The sequence below is a fragment of the Monodon monoceros genome, unplaced genomic scaffold, assembly GCF_005190385.1.
Source record: "Monodon monoceros isolate NGI ecotype Baffin Bay Population unplaced genomic scaffold, NGI_Narwhal_1 Super_Scaffold_14, whole genome shotgun sequence".
Lineage (NCBI taxonomy): Eukaryota > Metazoa > Chordata > Mammalia > Artiodactyla > Monodontidae > Monodon > Monodon monoceros.
In genome coordinates, this window is record NW_021703770.1 from 36982967 (window position 1) to 37008199 (window position 25233).

General features: G+C 42.7%; 1 protein-coding gene across 1 annotated transcript in view; it reads right to left on the reverse strand.

Moving 5' to 3' along the window:
- SDC2 (syndecan 2) overlaps positions 1-12665 on the reverse strand; it is a 121729-nt gene extending 109064 nt beyond the window's left edge. The window contains exon 1 of the mRNA XM_029223285.1: positions 12014-12665. Coding sequence (XP_029079118.1) covers positions 12014-12073 — 60 coding nt within the window. The 5' untranslated portion in view covers positions 12074-12665. The remainder of the gene's footprint in view (positions 1-12013) is intronic.
- Positions 12666-25233: the final 12568 nt, after the last annotated feature.

The following is a 25233-nucleotide window of genomic DNA, read 5'->3' on the forward strand; positions in this document are numbered from 1 at the left end:
TATATATATATATATATATATATATATATATATATATATATATATATGTCCCTTGGTGCCAAGGGTCAGAATGCAAGCAAGAAACAAGAAACATGCATACATATTTGTGCATATATAATATACTCGGGAATCATGAAACTTAAAGCTGAAAGGAAAGAGGATCAAATGAGTTTATAACACCTACTTTGGGTCAGGTTTTTTGTTAGAAGTTTTCAGTCATTATTGAGGCTAATCTTCAAAATTAACCCAAAAGCAAAATATTATAATTCCCAATTTTACACTGAGAAAAACGAGCTCAGAGATGATAAGAAACTTCCCGAAGGTCATGTGGCTTTTAGGTGGTAATACCAGAAACTGAACTACAGCATACCTGACTCATCAGCATACCCTTCAATATCATCTCCTGTGTTATCTTAATTTGGGAGGGCACACAAGTGAAACATGACAGTGCTAGAACTACAACTTAATGTGAATTAGGATCTATCTATGTTACGACCCATAATTTACTGCACTGTCACACACCTGTCATCCATGCAGAGACTGTTGCCTAAGAACTCAGTACACAGTGGCTTTTTGGTTCCTAAACATGTCAAATGTATTGAGTCTTCAGCACAGATGTACTAACCCTAATACAGTAAGCCTTCAGTTAACCAGATATTAGACCTTTATATTAACAGTTTTGTAAATTTTTATCAGATGCTTTTCTGAATCTGTTGAGATGACCATACTGTTATCTCCCTTAAACTGTTAATAACTGCATTGCTTTCTGATGCTAAAGCATTCCTTGGATAAACCCTATTTGAACTCATCATTATTCTTTTAATAAGCTGCTGTACTTGGTTTGATAACATTCTATTTAAAATTGTGGGATAGGGAGGGTGGGAGGGAGATGCAAGGGGGAGGAGATATGGGGATATATGTATATGTATAGCTGATTCACTTTGTTATAAAGCAGAAACTAACACACCATTGTAAAGCAATTATACTCCAATGAAGATGTTTAAAAAGTAAATAAATAAAATAAAATTTTGGCATCTATGATCACAAGTGAAACTGGCCTAAAGATTTGTTTTCTTGTGCTTTCCTTGTCTGGTTTTGACACAGAATAATGCCAACCTCATGAAACCTTCTGTCATTCTCTAAGCTTTGGAACAAGTATCTGCTCCTTGAAGGATCAGCAAAACTTATTTGTAAAACCATCTAGGTCTGGTGCCATTTTTTAAAGGTTTTTTTTTTTTTTGATGTGGACAATTTTTTTTAAAGCCTCTATTGAATTTTTGTTACAATATTGTTTCTGTTTTGGCTTTTTTGGCCATGAGGCATGTGGGATCTTAGCTCCCTGACCAGGGATCGAACTCGCACCCCCTGCATTGGAAGGCGAAGTCTCAACCACTGGACTGCTAGGGAAATCCCCTGGTGCCATTTTTTTTAATGGAATTTTTTGTTGAGATAATTGTAGATTCACATGCAGTTGTAAGAAATAACACAGAGACTTCTCTTGCACCCTTTACCCAGTTTACCCCAATGGTAACATTTTATAAATATAAAAACAAGGACACTGACATTGATACAACTGACCAATCTTATTCAGATTTCCCCAGTTTTTTTTTTTGTTTACTTGGGTTTTTTTGCGGTACGCGGGCCTCTCACTGCTGTGGCCTCTCCCGGTGCCAAGCACAGGCTCCGGACGCGCAGGCTCAGCGGCCATGGCTCACGGGCCCAGCCGCTCCGCGGCATGTGGGATCTTCCCGGACCAGGGCACGAACCTGTGTCCTCTACATCAGCAGGCGGACTCTCAACCACTGCGCCACCAGGGAAGCCCCAGTTTTCCGCACTTTTCCCTGTACTCATTTGTGTTTGTGTCTGTGTGTATTTAGTTCTATGCAATTTCATCAATGCACAGGTTTGTGGATACATAAATACATAGTATATACATATATGTGTAGATATATTTAAATTTATTCAATATAACCAGGGTTTTACTATACATCGTTTTTTTATTAAAGTATCGTTGATTTACAATGTTGTCTATACATAGTTTTATATCTGACTTTTTTTCTATTATAAAAACAGTTTCCAAGTTATAAACATTCTCCCAATATATTTTTAATGGTTGTATGATAATTAATGTATAATTTAGAATCTTTTATTTAACCATTCCTCTAGTATTATACACGTAGGTTGTTTCCATTTTTTTAACTATTATAAGTAAAGCTTCAATAAATACATTTACCCAGCTACGATTATTTCCTTTGGAGAGATTTGTAAAGATAAAATTACTGGAGAAACTTTTCATGGGCCAGAAATAATCAATGACATATTCTCTCACATCACCCACATTTAGAGAAAAGGGTGAGTACAGGCATACTTTGTTTTATTGTGCTTCAAAGATATAGCATTTTTTTAAAATTAAAGGTTTGCAGCAACCCTGCGTCTTGCAAGTCTATCAGCGCCAGTTTTCCACCAGCTTTTGCTCACTTCGTGTCTCTGTGTCACATTTTGGTAATTCTCACAATATTCAAACATTTTCATTAGTAATATATTTGTTATGGTGATCTGTGATCAGTGATCTTCGATGTTACCGTTGTAATTGTTTTGGGGACGAGCCTCGGCCATATAAAACAACAAACTTAATAACTGTTGGATGTATTCTGACTGCTCCACGGAGAAGTTCCCCATCTCTCTCCCTCTCCTCGGGCCCCCCTATTCCCTGAGATACAACAATATAGAAATTAGGCCAATTAATAACCCTACAGTGGCCTCTACATGTTCAAGTGAAAGAGTCTCTCACTTTAAATCAAAGGCTAGACATGATCAAGCTTAGTGAGGAAGGCATCTCAACAGCCGAGAGAGGCCGAAAGCTAGGCCTCTTGTGCCAAACAGTCAGCCAAGCTGTGAAAGCAAAGAAAAAGTTCTTAAAGGAAATGAAAGTGCTACTCAGGTGAACACACAAATGATAACAAAGCAAAACATCCTTATTGCTGATATGCAGAAAGTCTAATGGTCTGGTTAGAAGGTCAAACCAGACACAACATTCCCTTAAGCCAAAGCTTAATCCAGGGCAAGGCCCTGACCCTCTTCAAGTCTATGAAGGCTGAGAAAGGTGAGGAAGCCGCAGAAGAAAAGTTTGAAGCTAGCAGAGGTTGGTTCATGAGGTTTAAGAAAAGAAGCCGTCTCCGTAACGTAGAAGTACAAGGTGAAGCGGCAAGTGCTGATGTAGAAGCTGCAACAAGTTATCCAGAAGGTCTAACCGAGATAATTCATGAAGGTGGCTACACTAAACAACAGATTTTCCATGTAGATGAAACAGCCTTCTATTGGAAGAAGATGCCATCTGGGACTCTCACAGCTACAGAGGAGAAGTCAGTGCCTCGTTTCAAAGTTTCAAAGGATAGGCTGACTCCCTTGTTAGGAGTTAATGCAGCTGGTGACTCAAAGCTGAAACCAATGCTCATCTACCATTCAGAAAATTTTACGGCCCTTAAGAATTATGTTAAATCTATTCTGCCTGTGCTCTGCAAATGGAACCACAAAGCCTGGATGACAGCGCATCTGTTGACAACATGGTTTACTTAATCTTAAGCCCACTGTTGAGACCTACTGCTCAGAAAAAAAAAGATTCCTTTCAAAATATTACTGTTCACTGACAATGCACCTGGTCACCCAAGAGCTCTGATGAAGATGTACAAAGACAGTAACGTTGTTTTCATGCCTACAAGCACAACATCCATTTTGCAGCCCACGGATCATTTCAACTTTCATGTCTTACTATTTAAAAAAACACATTTTGTAGGGCCATAGACAGTGATTCCTCTGACGGATCTGGACAAAGCAAATTGAAAACCTTCTGGAATGGATTCACCATTCTAGATGCCATTAAGAACATCTGTTAAAATATCAGCATTCACAGGAGTTTGGAAGAAGCTGATTCCAACCCTTTGAGGGGATGACTTTGAGGGGCTCAAGACTTCAGTGGAGGAAGTAATTGCACATGTGGTGGAAAGAGCAAGAGAGCTAGAATTAGAAGTGGAACCTGACGATATGAGTGAATTGCTGCACTCTCATGATAAAACGTGAATGGATGGGGAGTTGCTTCTTACAGATGAGCAAAGAAAGTGGTTTCTTGAGATAGAATCTACTCCTGGTGAAGATCGTTGAAATGACAACAAAGGATTTAGAATATGACATAAACCAAGCTGATACAGCAGCACCAGGGTATGATAGGATTGACTCCAGTTTTGAAAGAAGTTCTACTGTGGATAAAGTTATCATACAGCACCAAATTCTACAGAGAAATCATGAAAGGAAGAGTCAACCTATGCGGCAAACTTCACTGTTGTCGTATTTTAAGAAACTCCCACAGTCACCCCAGCCTTCAGTAACCACCACCCTGATCAGTCAGCAGCCACCAACATCCAGGCAAGACCCTCCACTGGCAAAAAGATTACAATTCGCTGAAGGCTCACATGATGGTTAGCATTTTTAGCAATAAAATATTTTTTAATTACGATAATGTACACTGATTTTTTTAGACACAACACACTACATTTAACAGAATACAGTACAGTATAAACATACTTTTATATGCACTGGGAAACCAAAAAACTCATGTGGCTCACTTTATTGTGATATTCGCTTTATTGCAATCTTTGCTTTTTTGTGGTGGTCTGGAACCAAACCCACAGTATCTCCCAGTATATCTACACAAAAATGTCCCCAGTATCTCGAGGTAGAGCTAGGCCTCCCCAAGGCAGGGAAAGAACCCCAGCTATGACAACGCAGGCTCAATCGTGTAGTTTCCAGGCCACCCTCTGGGCTGGAGCTTATCAGATGTGCCCATAGAGTGTCAAGCCCCCACCCTTTAGGGAAGCAGAAGACAGAACGCGAGTAACTAACATGTGACACAGAGTGTGAAGATGCCACTGTGTTAAAAGCTCCAGTGTGTTCTGTCCCACGTAATCCTAAGAACCTATTTGATGATATTCCATTTTACAGATGAGAAAACTGAGCACAGAGAGGTTTAGAAACTTGCCCAAGTTTACACAGTAAGTGGATTCTAACCCAGGCAAGTCTTGACTCCAGTGCCCAGGCTCTGAACCACTGTACCAAACTGCCTGCTCATTTAGACTCTTGCTATGGTCTCTACAGCACTCACGCTGGGCTCCGGTGCTATAGAAAGGAACCAAAGGGAAGGCAGTTAAAGGCCCCTCTCTGGAAATGAAGGTCAAGGCCAGAAACCAAATGAGAAGCCTGAGACCCTCAGTGGCTTATGCTTCAAAAGCCCTCCAGATGACATCAACAAGTCATGTTGTCTTCTTTCTAGAATGAAAGTGAGTTCCATCACATCAACCGCTCTTGCTGCTACATTGGCTTGTATCAGAAAATATATGGGAAAACGCTAGATATTAGATCATGAATATTCAGAGCAATGTATATAATCCCAGTATATGGTGAATAGTTAGCTCAAGTTAACTGATTGCCACCAGCATTTTACCAGTAGCATTACATTTCTGTAATGTGAATAAATTCCTTGCTCCAGTAATAAAATAGTAAGTATTTGGCAGGAGCTTAATAATTACTTATTGATTAGGTTAATCTTAACATTGCTCCAATCATACCCTGAAGCATATAGAAAAAAATAAATATTAAAGACAGAAGGTTCTTCTAGTTCACTTTATCATTTTGTAGATGGGAAAGCTGAGGTCCCATAGGGATTAAGATTGTTAATTACATGTGTGCAAAGCCTCTCTTTTGCCTTCAATACTGTACATTTATTTTCACTATCTTTATATTTAACAATACATTGTACAAAAATACATATTTAACTCTTACTCTTTTTATGATAAGAACTTTAAAAATATAATCTTCCTTTAATATTTGTGTATCTTGCTCCGTGTGTCATTCTTACCATGAGACTAAACTCTATTAATTGTACATATTCCTTAGATATCTGTACTATTGGTATTTAATATACCTGTATAAAGATAAGAAAACATCAAAATGCTTTGTAAAGGACACATTTTACTGCATCTTTGTGACATTTTTCACAGAACAGATTCAACAACAGAGGAGAGAAATGTGAAAACATATCTTGTCTTTAATAATATTTTTCTATAGCTTGGAGTCCAACACCATGACCTGACTCTCACATCACCGACTGGGGTACCAGTTGGGCTCACTGCTGATTCAAATGGGAAATCTCCAATGACTTTCTCCTAGTCCCACCAATTCTTTGAGATACCCAAGAAAAACAGATGTACACAGTCTATTTCAACAGTGTCCTTTCCTACTCAGAGGCAATCACCCCTCTAGCCTTATTGTTAAAACCAACGTTGCCCTAGAAACAGGCTCATCAAAATGCAATGGAGATTTTTAATAGTAGGACCCACATCTCAAATTGCTAAGAGAAGAAATTCTTCCATGCATTTCTACTCTTACAAAATAAAAATCCTCGCTATTGCTACTCACAGCTGCCCAACATTCCCTGACCTCCTGAGCCACCTCATTCTAGATACCCAGTGGCACTTAAGCATGCCATGCCGCTGTAACTCTCTCCTTCCGACCTGCTAGAATCTCAACTCAGCCAAAGGACATGGACACGGGAGGAAGCAGGAATGTACACTGATGGGAGGCACTGGATTTGTCTTTTTATTCTTCAACACCACAATGTTGACGAAACTGAGGTCGAGAGTCAAAACTTGCAAACTAACCCAGGTCCACCCCCAAGCTGGTAGATTCAGCTGACCCCAGTGGCCAGAGCAAAGGGGAGCTTCAGCAGGACCAACTGACCCTGACTGCCCCAGCCATGGGCACCTGCCCTTAAGTATGGAGCATCAACAGGTGTTTACTGCAGGGGTCAAAGGTGTGGAAACAAGGACCTTCCCCTCAGATAGTGCCAATCTCCAAAACATCAGAGGGCTAAGGGGCCTCAAGAATATCATATATGGCTCTCTCATTTCATAGTCAAGAAAACAGCCCAAGAAAGAAGAAGGAAAGAAAACAACACTTACTTTCTGTGCCTCAGGTACCACTCCCATGCTCCCTCATTTTAGCCTCACAACAATCCTGTTATAAAGGCATTCTCAGGTGCAATTTACATGCACACGCACATATGTATTTTTTACGTGACTCAAAGTGTCAGTATCTTGTCCAAGTCCTAACACGGAGTAAGTGGCAAAGTACCAACATCTCCCCCACCCAAACCCTTTATCTCTACGCTGGTCCCTCAGGGTCACAAAGCTTCTTATCCCTGGGAGCCCCAGGACTAACACAAAATAGCACGTAGAAGGGGTAAAGTGTGTGACTAGACCAGTGGTTCCCAAATGTAGCTAATTCATTAGCATCATCTGAGATGCTTTATAAAAATACAAATCCCCCGACCCCCTTTAGGCTTCTGATTGTGAGAAGGCCCTGAAATCTCTATTTTTACATACTTACATTGATTCTGATTGTCAGTCTGCCTTACTATTTACAGAAAGAGAAAAACAATGGCTAGATCAGTCATGAAAGGCTGTCTGGAGCTTGGATCTGAATCAACAGAATTTAAAAGGAGAAACACTGAAGAGGTGGCTATGTCCAGGGAGCGTTCACAAAAGTGAGATGAGTGGGCGAGGGCGAGGAGACGTGATGGAGAGGGATGGGGGCAGGGGGGTGAGACTAACTAGGAAGGAGCGATATTCTGGAGCATCATATAAATCTGGCAGAGGTATTTAGACTCCACACCATGATAACAAGAAAACACAATCCAAGTGGTACAGGGTAAATCAAACAGCAGGTGAGCATCTGGGCCAGGAAGGGCAATGGCAAGGCTGCTGACATGGGGGCACGTGCTGGCAAGGTGCCAACAAAGAAAAACCTGAAGGGGAACACTTCCTGGCTGCCTGGATTGATTACGCCTTTATCCTGAGCACTTAGTACAATAGATGCTGAATAAATATCATGGACTGAACAACATGTAGGTACATATAGTGGCCAACTGGTCATGAAAGTCAACAAAGATGAACGGGTCAAGGACTGGACTTCAGGATTCAAATCCGATTCAAATCTAGAATTAAGATGATGGTACTGGCAGAGGTGACTAAAAAAGAGTAGCTTGTTTTCAGCGAAAGCTCTCCTTCATTACTTCTTGCTTTTCTCTAAAACTTTATTTTGGCTTCTGGTGCATGAAAGAATTAGGTGGTTTTGAAATACCGGAATGTACCTTCGACAGTGACATGAACAGCAGGTCTTCTGTCTTGGGAAGAAAAAAATGATGGGCAAGATCTTTTGGGTTGATTTTTGGCAAAGGAGGAGAGACAATCTCGTGAGAATCTAAACTCAGATGACATTCTTCACATGACCTAAGATCACTGCCAGCTGACATGCCGATAGCACTGTGGCGTTAAACCACCGGACTCCCTGTAAACCTGAATTGACAGAGCTGGCCGGGCTCTGTGTGGCTTGGTCAGCCTCAGGCTTTGCCAACCTGAGGAGACTCAGGGCTCCCTGAAGCTGGCCGGTCAGGTCTCTGGGGGCTTCTAGGAGACTTGAGAACTAGTTCTACGCAGGTAAAAAACTAGATGATCTTTTGAAATCCCTTCCAAACTAATGATTATTCAAGGTGCCTTGTATGTAATCATATTCCACAGTTCCTCAAATGGCACCTTCAAAATTATACGTTCCAGGTCCCAGAAGCAGGAGTTGGAGCGTGTACCCAAATTCCTCTGTATGCCCATCTTCCACAAGCCTGGCCTTAATAAGATCTTTCCTTCTCAAGTGACATCTACCTACTGCTAATATCCAACTAACAGAGAAAGAGCCCTTATTTCTCTAAGATTCCCTAGCAAGTATGATTTGCCAGATTACTAGAGCAGCCAAAATGTATTTTTTTTAAAGAACTGCAAAAGGTTATATGGTTCCAATTTAATTTTTCCTTCAAATGCAAGCTTTCCAATGCCTGCCTTTCATAATACACTGAGACGTAATGCATGGGTCCAAATGGCTTGACAGTTTCTTTTAATTTACACACATCTAAGCATGTGCAGAACATTCCACTAGTTCAAAACGCTTCCTTTTCTTAAACATACTTCCAGTTCAAATTACGTCTTTATGGCAGTCTGCGATGTATTATTTCTGAAGATCAACAGTCATGTAAAAAATTGATAGAAAAGCAGCAGCATATCACTACTGCCACACTCTGTCAGTCTTTCCTCTCGCATGCCGGTGGGAGGTATAAATGCACCGCCATGACCAGGCTCGCCCTGCTGTCTCCAGCGTCCAGACAGGCAGGGCCACAAGTTCCTTTCCACAGACAGCTTTGAGCCTTGGTTGCTGAGAACCTCTTTTTTTTCCCCCCCTTAAACTTAGTATAAAACTCAAGAATGCACTAACTGGAGATGTTTTTCCTTTTAAAAATGAGAGGCTTTACGCTCAGATGATCACTACTTCTAACTCCCAGAAAACAGTTGCAGTTTTCCAATTAAAATTAGAAGTACTGGAAATAAGGTACTCTTATAACTAAATGTTGAAAAGTGAAGTCTTTCAACTTCGCATACATTTATGCTGCTACATGTGAAACACAGGCTGCAAAGTAATTTAAATGGACTATTGGCTGTCCTGGGCCTTGAAAAAGCTTCTATTGAGAAAAATTGACTCACTGCCTAACAAAGACTCTCTGCTACAGTCTTCAAGTTGACATTTTAAAAATATCTAATCACCCTTTTGAATGATATTCCAATTACTGAAAACAGTATCTACCACAGTGAAACAGCTCACTTGGAAAGCATCCAATTCTGGTTGGAAATGAGAAATATTAGAACCCCAAAGGCACAGAGTTGGGGGTAGAGGTGTCACCAGAGAAGACAGGTATAGTTCAGCCAAAAAGCTTCCTTAAGAAGCACTGTCAGAGGGAGATCAGCTCGGTGCTTTGTGACCACCTAGAGGGGTGGGATAGGGAGGGTGGGAGGGAGACGCAAGAGGGAGGGGAGATGGGGATATATGTATACATATAGCTGATTCACTTTGTTATACAGCAGAAACTAACACAACATTGTAAGGCAATTATACTCCAATAAAGATGTTAAAAAAAAAAAAAAAGAAGCACTGTCAGATTTATGCAAAACTCCAAGGAGACATTATTCCTCTAGAATCCCCAAACATCAACACTTTCTAGCAAATTTATGAACAGGACGCAGCAAAAAAGGGACCTCCTTAATCCTGTACAGCTTTTTAGGCAGGCAGGCTTCTCCTGAAAATCTTTAGATGGAGTTCTCCCTTTGCCCTGTTTTGCAACAAGATGAGCAATAATGTTTTTCTGAAATAAACAGAGAATCTCTCCCTTTCGGTGTGCAAAGAGCCAAAGTTCATAACTGGCTGGGAGATTACCAATCCCAAGGGATAAAACGATCATTTGCCAAAGAGAAATGCTGGTAAGTTTCGGAGTTCTATTCTACAGCCGGAGCACCCGAATTCTCATCTACTGTGTTCAGTTTACAATCCTAACTTGCTCTCCAATCTCGCCTAACGTTTGGGCACCTGCTAGCACACACAGAGGCTCCCACACCGATGAAAGATGCCCATCTGCTGCTGAGTGCCAAAGAGGTTTCCCAATGCTAAATCGCATCAACTCAAAAAAGTGGGCCGGGGTGGGGGGAGAAGGGAGAAATAACACGCCAAAGGAGAGGAGGAAAAACTCACAAAACCACCTCTAAAGATGACATTATTTGTCTTCGAAGAGGCGGTTCAGTTTATTAGAAATGGACAAGTTATTCGGTGGCAAAGGGAGGAGATATGGGGAACTGGAAGAGACAGAAACAGCTGCACTCGCTAACCGAGGCCCCGGACCGCACTGAGGCTGCAGACGGGATCGCGGACAAAGCTCAGGGCGCCCAGGTAGGGGCCGCCAAGCACAAGTGAAAGCCCAGGAGGCAGTTCTCTTTAGAGGGCGCTCATTGGGCGTCTTAAGGAAACAAGCTCCAACCCCCCGAAACGCGACCCAGAGGAGGAGAAACCGAGTTCCCACGGCCGACGCCGGGGAGGGAGGCTGGGTGCCCGCAGCCGGCCCCGCCAGAGAAGAGACTCCTCCGGGCCTCGGGGTACTCCCGCCGGGTCCCAAGCAAGCATGGCGGGATGGAAGCCTCGGTCTCCGAGCGGCCGGGCGACCCGAGGCCGATCGACCCGAGGCCGATCACAGTGTCACAGTACCCCGCCTCGCCCCGCCTCTGCACTCGAGTGCAATCCATACTGAAATGCCCTCCTGTCCCTAAGGGCCCGCGAGCTGCCCCCCGCCCCGCAGGAAGCACGGGTCGCCGCACCACCGGGAGTCCAGCGGCCCGCACCCCGGCATTTTCGGGCGCGTTCCGCTCACCCACCGCGGGACCGAGGACTGCCCTCCGCCGGTAGCGTTTCCACGTAGTGTCTGCTCCCTTGCCCCAGCCAGAGGAACATCAAACAAAAGAACTTTTTGCAAACTTTCCTCTCCGGACACTCAAGGGTTTCTTAAAACTGAGCCCCATCTCCCCAGAACCTGCATTCAATCGAGTAGGAAAGCTGGCGTGGGGGTTGGGTGGGGGGGATGGTGTGCAGGAGAAGGGACCCCAAAGTTTCCAGGGCGTCTCCGGGTCTCGGGGAGCGCGCGGAGGGGACCAGTTCCCTCGCAGCCCTATCCGGGCTTCCTCTCTCCGGCCACCCTTCCCCATCGGTCCTTCCCGGCCACGAAGCAAGACCCTCCGACTGCGAAGAAGTTGGGAGTGACTTCAGGGGCCTCTGCGGTTCGACAAAACTGCAGTACTCTTGCCCTCATCCCGGGGGACCTCGGGACAACTCCAGCGAGCGGCGCTTTTCTGCGGGAAGCGAAGGGGGAGAGGAGTGGAGGAGCGAGCTCATTTGTCCCAGCAGATCCCCGGGGGCCGAGGGGCATGTCTGGGAGTGGGGGGCATCCCCCAGGTGGCGCTCCCCGATTCCCCACGGGCTCTGCGGACTCTGCTCGGTCTCTGCACCCTAAACGGCGCGCGCGTCCCCAGCCTGGCCCACTCACCGACTCCGCCGACACGCAGGCCACCAAGCCCAAGGTGAGCAGGATCCAAGCGCGCCGCATATTCCCCGGGCCCCGGCTGCTCCCAGCCGCCGCTTTACAACGAGGGAAAAACGAAGTCTCTCGCCCAGCGCCCGGCGCAGCCTGCGCAGAAGGACCGGGGCAGAGCAGCCGCAGCGACCGCGGCTCGGGCTCGGGAGCTCGGGCTCCGGGCTCTCGCTTCCTCCTGCTGCGCCTGCGGCTGCGCCCCGGGAACGCGGCGCCTTCTCACTTGTTGGTTCCTACACAACCGATGCCTAGCTGCTGCTCCGGTGAGGCAGCTCTCTGGAGCTCGTCTTGCTCTGCTGTTGTTGTACTCCTCCGCGGACTCCTTCTCCGTGTCGCGGCTCCGTTTCTGATTTTTGAGGAATAAATTAGGTGCCCTGGAATGTAGCTGCAGCTGAAGTTTGGGTACAGAGCGGTGGGAGCGCCTGATTCGCGCGGCTGGAGCTCCCGGAGTATCTGGAGAGAAGCGCGTCGGAGCGGAGCTAGTGGCTCAGCGGCTGCGCCCCTCCTCCTCCCGCGCCGCCGCCTCCCTCCCAGGGTCCTCCTCCCTTTCTCCTCCTCCTCTTCTCCTACCGCTCCCAGCCTCCCTCCGGAGCCCGCTTCTCCGGGCTTCTCCCGGCGTCTCGAGGAGGGGAGGCGGCAGTGTGACTCCCAGCTAAACCCGGGAGAAATTCCTACAGGATTACGCCCGGATTGGCAGCTCCGGGGGCCAGTGGCCACCAGCAGCTCCGCGCTGTGGCTGCTCTGGGTCTGCGCGTCCGCAGTCTGTGCTCCAGTGCTCTAGTATTCCTTCATTTTCTGACTCCCTTACACCCCCCCCACTCTCTCCCCCTTTTTCTCTCTCCTCCTCCGTGCTCCTTTTTTCTCTATTTTCTTTTCTCTTCACTTTCACTTTTCTGGAGAAAGATCGGTGAAGCGACGAGAGACATGTTCAGCTTTTCTGCCTGTGAGAATCAGACCAGTATGAAGAAACTGCTTTGAGAGTTGGAAAAACACACACACGAAGTTTACAGATGCCTTCAAGCAATGTGAAATTTTCATAAAATGGCTAGTTCATGAAAATTGTATTTTAAAAAAGAAGACAATAAATATATTAAATGTGTATTGAGTATTTCCCACCCTCCCTAACCCCACCCCACCCCACCCCAAAAAAAGGAAGTAAAAAAAGACTCCCATAAAACCAAAATGCGACACTTTCCAAAGCTCAGAATTTCATTAAGGGCTTAAATACCATTTTTGCCTCACACACAGTTTAAGCCCCTAACACATTTTATAGGCTCCATTTCAGCATAGAGGTGTTAACGTTTGGAAGCTACAAATAGGGCAATTTGATGAGAAATTGGATAGAGATCCTGAATAATAACAGATTTAAGAGAACTTCAAAGGAAAAAGTAATTTCAAGTTTGAAGAAAATAATGAGCATGTATTTCCTGAATGGAAGTAATCGACCTGAAATATTTTCCTGTGAAATCTTTTTTTTTCAATTCTGTGTCTATAGTACACTACAGAACACGGCAAATGCATACTCCCTTCCAGTTTCTAGCATGATTTTTCTCTCTGACTTCTGAAGTAGATAATTCTATGGAGCCATTCTGCTCCTAGGATGCCCACTCTAGGAAACCAGGGATCTTTCTGTCTTGTTCACCACTGTATTCTCATTCTGACTGCATAAAGATACACAATAAATATTTCTTGGATAAACTTTCATCTAAAACTCAATCTATACTGCATAAGAGTTGTGAGTCTTTAAGAAACATAGATGTAGATATATAGATACTAGACCCTGAGATTTTTTGAACTTATATTTCAAAATATAAGTTTTGAAATTTAGAGAAATTTAGAGAACTGGAGAGAATTTTAGAGAACACAACCTCTGAGACGTCTGCCTCTTTGGTTTTAAGTCCCAACTACCAGGCTCCCAACAAGCAAATCTAAGTCATTGGCAGCCAAGAGGTAATTTGGAAAAATGGAAGAGTAGGCAAAAAGAAAGAAAAGAAAAAGATCAGGAGACTGGGCGTTGTAACATCAGGATGTTTCTGATTCCACAGAAACTGAGCTGGCACCTGGGTGGGTCAATGTGGGTCTGGCTTGGTTTTTGGAAGAATGAGCTACGACTATATTTTTAAGATGGACTCTTTGTGGGTTGAACATGGCTGAACATGGCCGTTCCTACTTCTGCAGGGCTGCCAAACTAGGGGCCACTGTCATCCTTTAATTTGGATGAAAGTAATCTTAGCCCCTGCTGCAGACGCTACACACGCTACACACGCTCCAGCTACACACGCTAAGTCAGCAGCTTCTAAGGAGGGAAACTGAACCCGGGTCTATGGGTTTCGGATCCTGTGGGTTCGGTAGAATTTATTTGTGGGTTGAAGAATTTCTTGAGACGGGGAGACTTCTGAAAGGAGTTTTCCAAAGGACAATGAACAATGTGAGAGAAATGCACAAAGCCATAAAATGTCACCTCTACTCCCAAAAGAGATCTAGTCCGCTCTCCAGGCTTTGGGCAAGGTCATACCCCTTTTCTCCCCAGCGGTTAAGAACCCATCAAATAAATTCGAATTCCAGTGAAAGGGGAAAATGCACTTCTCCACTGGCTTTCATAGCTATTGCTGTTTACTGGGGCATCCACCTAACAAGAAACATGGTGGCTGCTCTCTGATTCAGCTTGGGCAGGCAGTGATAAAAATGAATTAGCAGATGCGTCTGTTGAAGGAATGTAGCTGTGCACCTGAAGACATACCCCAAGGCTCTTGGTGTTTATGAGACTCTCAGTGACTGGGTATTTTTTAATCAATGGTCATGTAGCATTGAGAGTTTACGTGATAAGGCGATGGTACTATTTTGACAGTCACAGAATATCAGATATATGATAACAAATAAATATTCAAGTTCTTGTGCTCAAATGCATGAACAGTTGTGGCCAAAGGATAATCTGACTGTGTAAAAATCACAAACAGTGAAAGCACTTACACAAGAGCTGGCTACAAAAAAGTTACCCATGCTGAGTAGGGGTGGGCCTTGTCCCCCAGTGTTAGAAGCACGTCTGAACTTGGAAATGATGAAGGCCTGTGTCTTAGTCTGTTTGGGCTGCTATAAGAAAAATATCATAGACTGGGTGGCTTATAAACAACAAAAATTTATTTCTCATAGTTCTGGAGGCTGAGGAGTCCAAGACCAAGGCACTGGCAGATTCAGTGTCTGGTGACAGCAGGCTTCTTGGTTCATCATAGACAGCTGTCTTTTCATTGTGTCCTCATGTGGTAAAAGAGGTGAGAGAGTTCTCTGGAGCCTCTTGTAAGGATGCAAGTCCTATCCATGAGGGCTATGCTCTCATGACCTAAACACCTCCCAAAAGGCCCCACCACCAAGTACCATCACCTTGGAGATTAGGGTTTCAACATATGTACTTTGCGGGGGACACAGACATTCAGTCTATAGTCACCTATTTGTGTGTTTTGCTAACTGGAATTTTTTTAACCTGATGAGGACGAAAATTCAGTAGAATTTTGTGGAATATATCTAATACACTAAGTGTAGCTTGTGACTAGAGCCAGAGGCTCCTCTCTAATATATGTTTTCAAGTCCTTCATTTGAGGACTGTACTTTGAGGGGCACAGCAAATACAATAGCAAAACTCATCACTTCCCAAATAGTGTCACTGATTGCTAAAAAATAAACACCCTTCCTCAAGAATCTTAGAAGAAAATATAACAAATGAACAGAATATAGAGACTAACATGCAGAAATATAAAAAATAAGAAATAATGAGAACCAGACAACATGAAATAATAAAAACAAAAGCTACTAGAGACATATTTTTATACCCAAGCTGACACATTGGATTCTATCATTATGGTATCTAAGGATATCATATAATAACTGTGGACAAGCAGGTGTATGTTCCAGGGTGATCTGTCACAGCAGGAAACTTCAGAGGGACAAATATGCCACTTGGTTGTTCTAGGTTGTTCTTCCACTCACCATCCCCTGGAAAGTTCCCAGGGGTCCAGGCTAGAAATCCATTTATTAGCATCAGTCCTGATTAAATTCACTCGAATTATGATAGAACCTGAGACTAAGAGGAAATCCAGCTAGCCAGCTATTAATTACCCATGCTAATAATGGCAAGTGAGCAGAGACCATGATAAAAATCTACCAACAATCCAAAATATCTATTCTTAGCCTCAGTATTTCCACTATTCTCTCCATTCACCTCTGTCAACCCTTTGCCAGGGAAGTTGGCTGATTTGAGTCTTATAATTTGATTCGGTGCTAATGTTGAACAAAATTGTCACATTTTGGGCAGCAGGACACAGGCAGGAAAGTCAAAATTGTATAATACATAAATTGTCCCCTGAATAAAACAGGAGGCAAAACATTCTTATCAGTTTACCTAATAGAGTGGCATGGTTCTTGAAAGACTGGCAAAACTTGACATTCACTCACTTGATAAACATACATGGATCACCTGGCACATGCCAGGTACCCATGGGGTAGGAACATGAATTTTCTTGAAATGTGTTAGAGTTAATACATTTTACACTAAGAGTCTTCCTCAAGTCACAAGTCTGTGACTAAGGTCCAAGTCAAACTTCATCCTATGAAAATGGAAAGAAAGCATTATTTATAGACTACATCGTTCTTGGGCATCAAACAACATTTTCCTAAGAGCCATACTTGGATATGTGAATTTAGAAAGGTTCCATTAAGGCATCTTGAAATTATTTGCATTGCATTTGTATATGTCCGGCTGGACAGGAATATCTAATCTTGGCTGATTTTATGTAAAATGTTACTTCTCTTGTTACTACTGTCTGTAGACTATTACTTTAATGGCAGCAAGCCCTACCCCCTTTACTATTCTTAGAGATCCATCCTTTCCAAGGCCCTGGAGGGGAGCCCTACATACTATATACTAAATGATCCCACACTTCCTTGCTCACAATTATTCAGACCAGGGCTGGATGTGGGGGGAAGCAATTTATTAGTGGGCCAGCAGACCTTCAGATCATTTAAACCAGGGAACTCTGAGTCTAACTCAACTGTACATTGACCTGGGAGTCATCCAAAACCGGTAGGGGGGTCCTTGTGTGCTGAAATAGACGTGGCTGATCTGCAGTAGAAAGAATAAAGCAAGTGAACAGAGAGAATCAGAAATAGAGAACACTTGACTCCAGAATAATGTAGGTTCCTGATTTTTTTCCAGTTCCTTTCCTAGCCTCTTTGGAGACCCAAGTCAACTTGATTCCTTCAGGATCCATGAGATACTCTGGTATCTTAAGGTAAATTCCTCATTTTTTCCTTAGCTCGTTTAAGAGGATTTCTGTTCCTGGTAAACAAGCGATCCCAAAGACAGAGCTGAAAATGAGGCAGAGTTTTGACTACCTTACCTTCACTTGGAATAGAATAGAATCCTTGTCATTTAGTGCTTTATACACATATATGAATAAAGAACAGTTAATGAAGACAACCTATTATAAAAACTATTTAGATTTTCAGAAAAAAATTAGGAAAAAATGTGTTTAAATTATTGAATTACCTTAGGGAAAATATTTTCCCCACTCAGTAGAGTTAGGTATCTTAAAATTTCTAGAAGCAGAATAGAATACATAGATACTTCTCTGAATAGAATAGTATTACTACTGGGACCACCTGCAGGTTAATGCTGGAAATTGCTTCACTGAACATTTTTCTAAAAGATCTAGAAGGCAAGGTGTACAAACATCCAGGTGTGAAATGTTACAAAATTCTTTCAGGTAGTGAAATGTGAAGAAGGTAGTATGGTCATGCCTGGGTGAGTTGTTAAGTAACCCAATACATTCAGGAGAGAGAATGCAGCCTCTTACACCTGCAGTTAGGGGAGGCTGTACACTATAGCGGGTAATAGCTCAGGCTTTGCGACAGACAGACTGGAGTTTGAATCCCAATTCCACCCCTTACTCTGTGTGTGTGTGTGTGTGTGTGTGTGTGTGTGTGTGTGTGTGTGTGTGTTTCATATTATTTACTCATTTATTTATTTTTGGCTGTGTTGGGTCTTCGTTGAGGCACATGGGCTTTCTCTAGTCACGGCGAGCGGGGGCTACTCTTCGTTGCGGTGCATGGGCTTCTCATTGCAGTGGCTTCCCTTGTTGCGGAGCATGGGCTCTAGGCGCACAGGCTCCGTAGTTGTGGCACACGGGCTTAGTTGCTCTGTGGCATGTGGGATCTTCCTGGACCAGGGCTCGAACCCATGTCCCCTGCATTGGCAGGTGGATTCTTAACCACTGCGCCACCAGGGAAGTCCCCTTACTGTGTTTTAAGAGGCCTTGACACCCGAGCAGGCCACTGAATCTAAGCCTCAGTTTCCTCATCTGTAGATTGGAAATACAAGGTTAATGTGTAGAATCTGTGAGCTAATGCGTCAAAGAGGTTATCGAGTTACTTTGTACATAGTGAATTTCCAATAAATGCAGGCTGTCTCAATAAATGCCAGTTGTTATTATTAGTATTTCCTTTGCCTGGAATAACCTGTCTGTTCTCCCAATTCTCTGGCTAATTCCTACTTGCCCTTTCAGTGTCAGTTTAGAAGTGTCCTCACTGGCAAACATTTGAATGCCTGTTATGTATCACACACCTCCTCCAGGTAACCTTTCCTGATCCACCTCAACTGAGTAAGAGACCTTTCAGACAATTAATTCTCGGGGCTTCCCTGGTGCTGGTGCTCGCCGCAACTAGAGAAAGCCCATGTGCCGCAACGAAGACCCAACACAGCCAAAAATAAAGAAAGAAAGAAAATCAAGAAAGAAATCGGAAGAAGGAAAATTTTTAAAAAGACAATTAATTCTCACCTATTAATTATAACCTAGGATAGAATATTTGAGTATTAATAAAATTTGCTCATAGAAACATGTTCTGTTGTGGCTAAAAGTACAAACAAAAAACTGAATAGCATCAGTAAGGGCATAGGAAACAAGAGTACCCATGGATCTACCTTTAAAAACATGGGCACCATAACAAGTTTAAACCTGAATAAAAACCTAGGGAAAAAGTGTAAAAATCTAAAGTTGCAAATTCTGAAATAAAAGTAAAGAGAATTGAATTGTTAAAACAAACAAAACAATCTCACTATTTTGAATTCAGATAGAAATAAGGAAAATGCTTCTGGGAAGGAAAAAAATACAATCTATCATAAAGTCAGAACTGAATATGTCTGACGTTTGCTCTTTTTTCTTGTAGCTGTTAGTGATTCATGAAGCAAAGGAAGGGAAGTTCTCTGCAGGTTTCACTCCAGGGTTGCATTGTAAAAGCAGCTCTTCATGCTTGCCAACTCACCACACGCCAGCACCCCAAGATGACCTATGTGAACAGCCCAGTCTGGATGTCTCCCTTTCCCTCCCTTCTCATGTAACCATGTATGGATACACACACACATACATGACACACACGTGGGTTTTTTGTGTTTATTTTGTTCTTACTGTTTTACAAAATAGTATCCATTAAACACTTTCTTCATCTTGTAGAAATTCCTTCAAGTCACTTGACAGAACTTTCATGCATTTTTTAAATGGTTACATATTTCCCTTTGGTGTGGGTATTTCCTACTCGATTCAGCCATTTCCCTATAATAGGCATTCATTCTGTTTCCAGTTGTTTCCTACAAACAATCTTACAGGAAATACCTTTTATATATTTCCTTAATTCATGGTGATTTTTTCTGAAGGCTAGATTCCCAAGAGTGGGATTGTTGGGTCGGAAAGTGTAAACATTTTAAATTTTATCAGATGTTGTTCGACAGTTTCACAACAACAAAAATTTTTCACACTTCCACCAGTGATGCTTGAGATCGTGCTTTTCCTTTCTCTATGTCACAGCCAGCAATAGATGTTAGCTTTCTTTTTAGCCGTTTGATAAGTATGAAGTGACAGCTCATTGCTAGTGTTATGTGCATTTTCCTGAGTTCTAGAGCTTTAGAGCATCTTTTGGTGTGTTTATTATATTTGGAATTGGCCTTTTGTGAATTATCTGTTGATATCCTTTTCCCATTTTCTACATGGCAACATGCCTTTTTCTTATAAGAGCTCTTGCATGATTGCTATAAATATATCCATCTACAACTGTGGTATTCATCCATCTTACATATATTTTTATATATACTACAATCTATTTCCAATTCTCTATTCTATCCACTGATCTATTTGTCTGTTTCTATGTCATACCATACTCATTTAATTACCTTGAAGATATAGTACCTTCTGAAATTTCCAAAACCATTATTGCTACTCTCCCTAACATCACATTGTTTTCTTTTCTTTTCCACACTTTTTTTGGATATCTTTGGGTATTTTTTCATCCATATAAGTTCGAAGAATATTTTAGACAATAAAATAAACCATTTAAAAGGGACGTTCAAGACGGCGGAGGAGTAAGACATGGAGGTCACCTTTCTCCCCATAAATACATCAAAAATACATCTACATGTGGAACAACTCTTACAGAACACCTACTAAATGCTGGCAGAAGACCTCAGACTTCCTAAAAGGCAGGAAAACCCCCACATACCTGGGTAGAGCAAAAGAAAAAAGAAAAAATAGGGATGGGACCTGCACCTCTGGGAGGGAGCTGTAAAGGAGGAAAAGTTTCCACACACTAGGAAGCCCCTTCACTGGTGGGGACAGGGGGTGGCCGGGGGGGAAGCTTTGGAGCCACGGAGGACAGCGCAGCAACAGGGGTGCGGAGGGCAAAGCGGAGAGATTCCCACACAAAGGATCGGTGCCAACCACCACTCACCAGCCTGAGACACTTGTCTGCTCACCCTTCGGGACGGGTGGGAGCTGGGACCTGAGGCTTGGGCTTTGGAGGTCAGACCCCAGGGAGAGGACTGGGGTTGGCTGTGTGAACACAGCCTGAAGGGGGCTTGTGTGCCACAACTAGCTGGGAGGGAGTGGGGGGAAAAATCTGGACCTGCTGAAGAGGGCTTTTGTTTCGAGGTGTGTGAGAAGAGGGGATTCCTGCTCCATGTGCCCACAGAAGGCAGAGCACCGCCTAAGTGAACTCGAGAGATAGGTGCGAGCCGCGGCTATCAGCTCGGACAGCAGAGACAGGCATGAACTGCTAATGCTGCTGCTGCTGCCACCAAGAATCCTGTGTGCAAGCACAGGTCACTATCCACACCTTCACCTGGAGCCTGTGCAGCCCGCCACTGCCAGGGTCCCATGATCCAGGGACAACATCCTCTGGAGAACACAGAGCACACCGCAGGCTGTTGCAATGTCATGCTGGCCTCTGCCACCACAGGCTTGCACACATTCCAATTATGACTACTTACCCCTCCCTCCTCCCAGCCTGAGTGAGCAAGAGAGCCCTAATAAGCCTCTGCTTTAACCCCCTCCTGTCTAGGCGGGAACAGATGCCTGAGGGTGGCCTACACGCAGAGGCAGTGCCAAAACCAAAGCTGAACCCCAGGAGCTGTGCGAAAAAAGAATAGAAAGGGAAATTCCTCCATGCAGCCTCAGGAGGAGCAGATTAAATCCACACAATCAACTTGATAAATGCTGCATCTCTGAAATACCTGAATAGACAACGAATGTTCCCAAAATTGACGTGGTGGACTGTGGGAGCGACTGTAGACTTGGGGTTTACATTCTGCGTCTGATTTGTTTCTGGTTTTATGTTTAACTTAGTTTAGTTTTTAGTGCTTGTTATCATTGCTGAATTTGTTTATTGGTTTTGTTGCTCACTTCCTTTTTTAAATTTTTAATTCTTTTATTTATTTATTTTATCCTTTTTTCTATTTTTGTGAGTGTGTATGTGTATGTTTCTTTGTGTGATTTTTGTCTGTTTAGTTTTGCTTTTCCCATTTGCCTTGGGATTCTATCTGTTCATTTTTTTCTTTTCTTTTTCATCCTTTTCTTCGGAGCTATGTGGCTGGCAGGGTCTCTGTACCCCGGCCAGTTGTTAGGCCTAAGTCTCCGAGGTGGGAGAGCCGAGTCCAGGACATTGGAACACCAGAGACCTCCTGGCCCCACGTAATATCAACCAGCGAGAGCTCTCCCAGAGATCTCCATCTCAACACTAAGACCGAGCTCCACCCAATGGCTAGCAAGCTCCAGTGCTGGAAGCCCCATGCTAAACAACTAGCAAGATACGAACACAACCCCACCTATTAGCAGAGAGGCTGTCTAAAGTCATACTAAGCTCACAGACACCCCAAAACACACCACCGGACCTGGCCCTGCCCACCAGAAGGACAAGATCCAGCCCCACCCACCAGAACAGAGGCACCAGTCCCCTCCACCAGGAAGCCTACACAATGCACTGAAACAAACTTACCTACTGGGAGCAGACACCAAAAACAATGGGAACTGCGAACCTACAGCCTGAGAAACAGAGACCCCAAACACAGTAAGTTAAACAAAATGAGAAGACTGAAAAACACAGCAGATGAATAAGCAAGGTAAAAACCCACCAGACCAAACAAATGAAGATGAAATAGGCAGTCTACCTGAAAAAGAATTCAGAGTAATGACAGTAAACATGATCCAAAATCTTGGAAATAGAATGGAGAAAATACAAGAAACATTTAACAAGGACCTAGAAGAACGAAAGAGCAAACAAACAATGATGAACAACACAATAAATGAAATTAAAAATTTTCTGGAAGGAATCAATAGCAGAATAACTGAGAGAGAAGAACGGATAAGTGACCTGGAAGATAAAATGGTGGAAATAACTACCACACAGCAGAATAAAGGAAAAAGAATGAAAAGAATTGAGGACAACTCAGAGACCTTGGGACAACATTAAATGCACCAACATTCGAATTATAGGGGTCGCAGAAGAAGAAGAGAAAAAAAAAGGGACTGAGAAAATATTTGAAGAGATTATAGTTGAAAACTTCCCTACTATGGGTAAGGAAGTAGTCAATCAAGTCCAGGAGGAGCAGAAAGTACCATACAGGATAAATCCAAGGAGAAACATGCCAAGACACATATTAATCAAACTATCAAAAATTAAATACAGAGAAAAAATATTAAAAGCAACAAGGGAAAAACAACACGTAACATACAAGGGAATCCCCATAAGGTTAACAGCTGATCTTTCAGCAGAAACTCTGCAAGCCAGAACAGAGTGGCAGGACATATTTAAAGCGATGAAAGGGAAAAACCTACGACCAAGATTGCTATACCCAGCAAGGATCTCATTCAGATTCAGCAGAAAAATTAAAACCATTACATACAAGCAAAAGCTAAGAGAATCCAGCACCATCAAACCAACTCTACAACAAATGCTAAAGGAAGTTCTCTAGGCAGGAAGCACAAGGGAAGGAAATGACTTACAATAACAAATTACAAACAATTAAGAGAATAGTAATAGGAACATACATATCGATAACTACCTTAAATGTGAATGGATTAAATGCTCCAACCAAAAGACATAGACTGGCTGTATGGATACAAAAACAAGACCCGTACATATGTTGTCTACAAGACCCCCACTTCAGACCTAGGGACACATCCAGACTGAAAGTGAGGGGATGGAAAAAGATATTCCATGCAAATGAACATCAAAGGAAAGCTGGAGTAGCAATTCTCATATCAGACAAAATAGACTTTAACATAAAGACTATTACAAGAGACAAAGAAGGACACTACATAATGATCAAGGGATCAATCCAAGAAGAAGATATAACAACTGTAAATATTTATGCACCCAAGATAGGAGCACCTCAATACATAAGGCAAATGCTAACAGCCATAAAATGGGAAATCGACAGTAACACAATCATAGTAGGGGACTTTAACACCCCACTTTCACCAATGGACAGATCATCCAAAATGAAAATAAATAAGGAAACACAAGCTTTAAATGATACATTAAACCATATGGACTTAATTGATATTTATAGGACATTCCATCCAAAACCAGCAGATTACACTTTCTTCTCAAGTGCTCGTGGAATATTCTCCAGGATAGATCACATCTTGGATCACAAATCAAGCCCTGGTAAATTTAAGAAAATTGAAATCATATCAAGTATCTTTTCTGACCACAATGCTATGAGACTAGATATCAACTACAGGAAAATAGCTGTAAAAAACACAAAAACTTGGAAGCTAAACAATACACTACTAAATAACCAAGAGATCACTGAAGAAATCAAAGAGGAAATCAAAAATTACCTAGAAACAAATGACAATCAAAACACAACGACCCAAAACCTATAGGATGCAGCAAAAGCAGTTCTAAGAGAGAATTTTATAGCAATACAATCCTACCTCAAGAATCAAGAAACATCTCAGGGCTTCCCTGGTGTCGCAGTGGTTGAGAGTCCACCTGCCGATGCAGGGGACACGGGTTCGTGCCCGGGTCCGGGAGGATCCCACGTGCCGTGGAGCGGTTAGGCCCGTGAGCTATTGCCACTGAGCGTGCACGTCCAGAGCCTGTGCTTCACAACAGGAGAGGCCACAACAGTGAGAGGCCCGCGTACCGCAAAATAAAATAAAATAAAATAACATCTCAAATAAACAACCTAACCTTACAATTAAAGCAATTAGAGAAAGAAGAACAAAAACCCTGAAAGTTAGCAGAAAGAAAGAAATCATAAAGATCAGATAAGAAATAACTGAAAGAATGTCGTTTTCAGAGACAGTAGTCTGCCACCTTCTTGGTCTGTCGGCTTGCTGAATAAAGTCATACTCCTTGCCTCAAAAAAATAAAAAGAAGAGAAAAGGAAAAAAAAGAAGTAAGTGAAAAAGAAATGAAGGAAACGATAGCAAAGATCAATAAAACTAAAACCTGGTTCCTTGAGAAGATAAACAAAATAGATAAACCATTAGCCAGACTCATCAAGAAAAAAAGGGAGAAGACTCAAATGAATAGAAAAAGAAATGAAAAAGGAGAAGTAACAACTGACACTGCAGAAATACAAAGGATCATGAGCGGTTACTACAAGCAACTATATGCCAATAAAATGGACAACCTGGAGGAAATGCACAAATTCTTAGAAAAGCACAACCTTCTACAACTGAACCAGGAAGAAACAGAAAATATAAAGAGACCAATCACAAGCACTGAAATTGAGACTGTGATTAAAAATCTTCCAACAAAAACCCAGGACCAGATGGCTTCACAGGTGAATTCTATCAAACATTTAGAGAAGAGCTAACACCTATACTTCTCAAACTCTTCCAAAATAT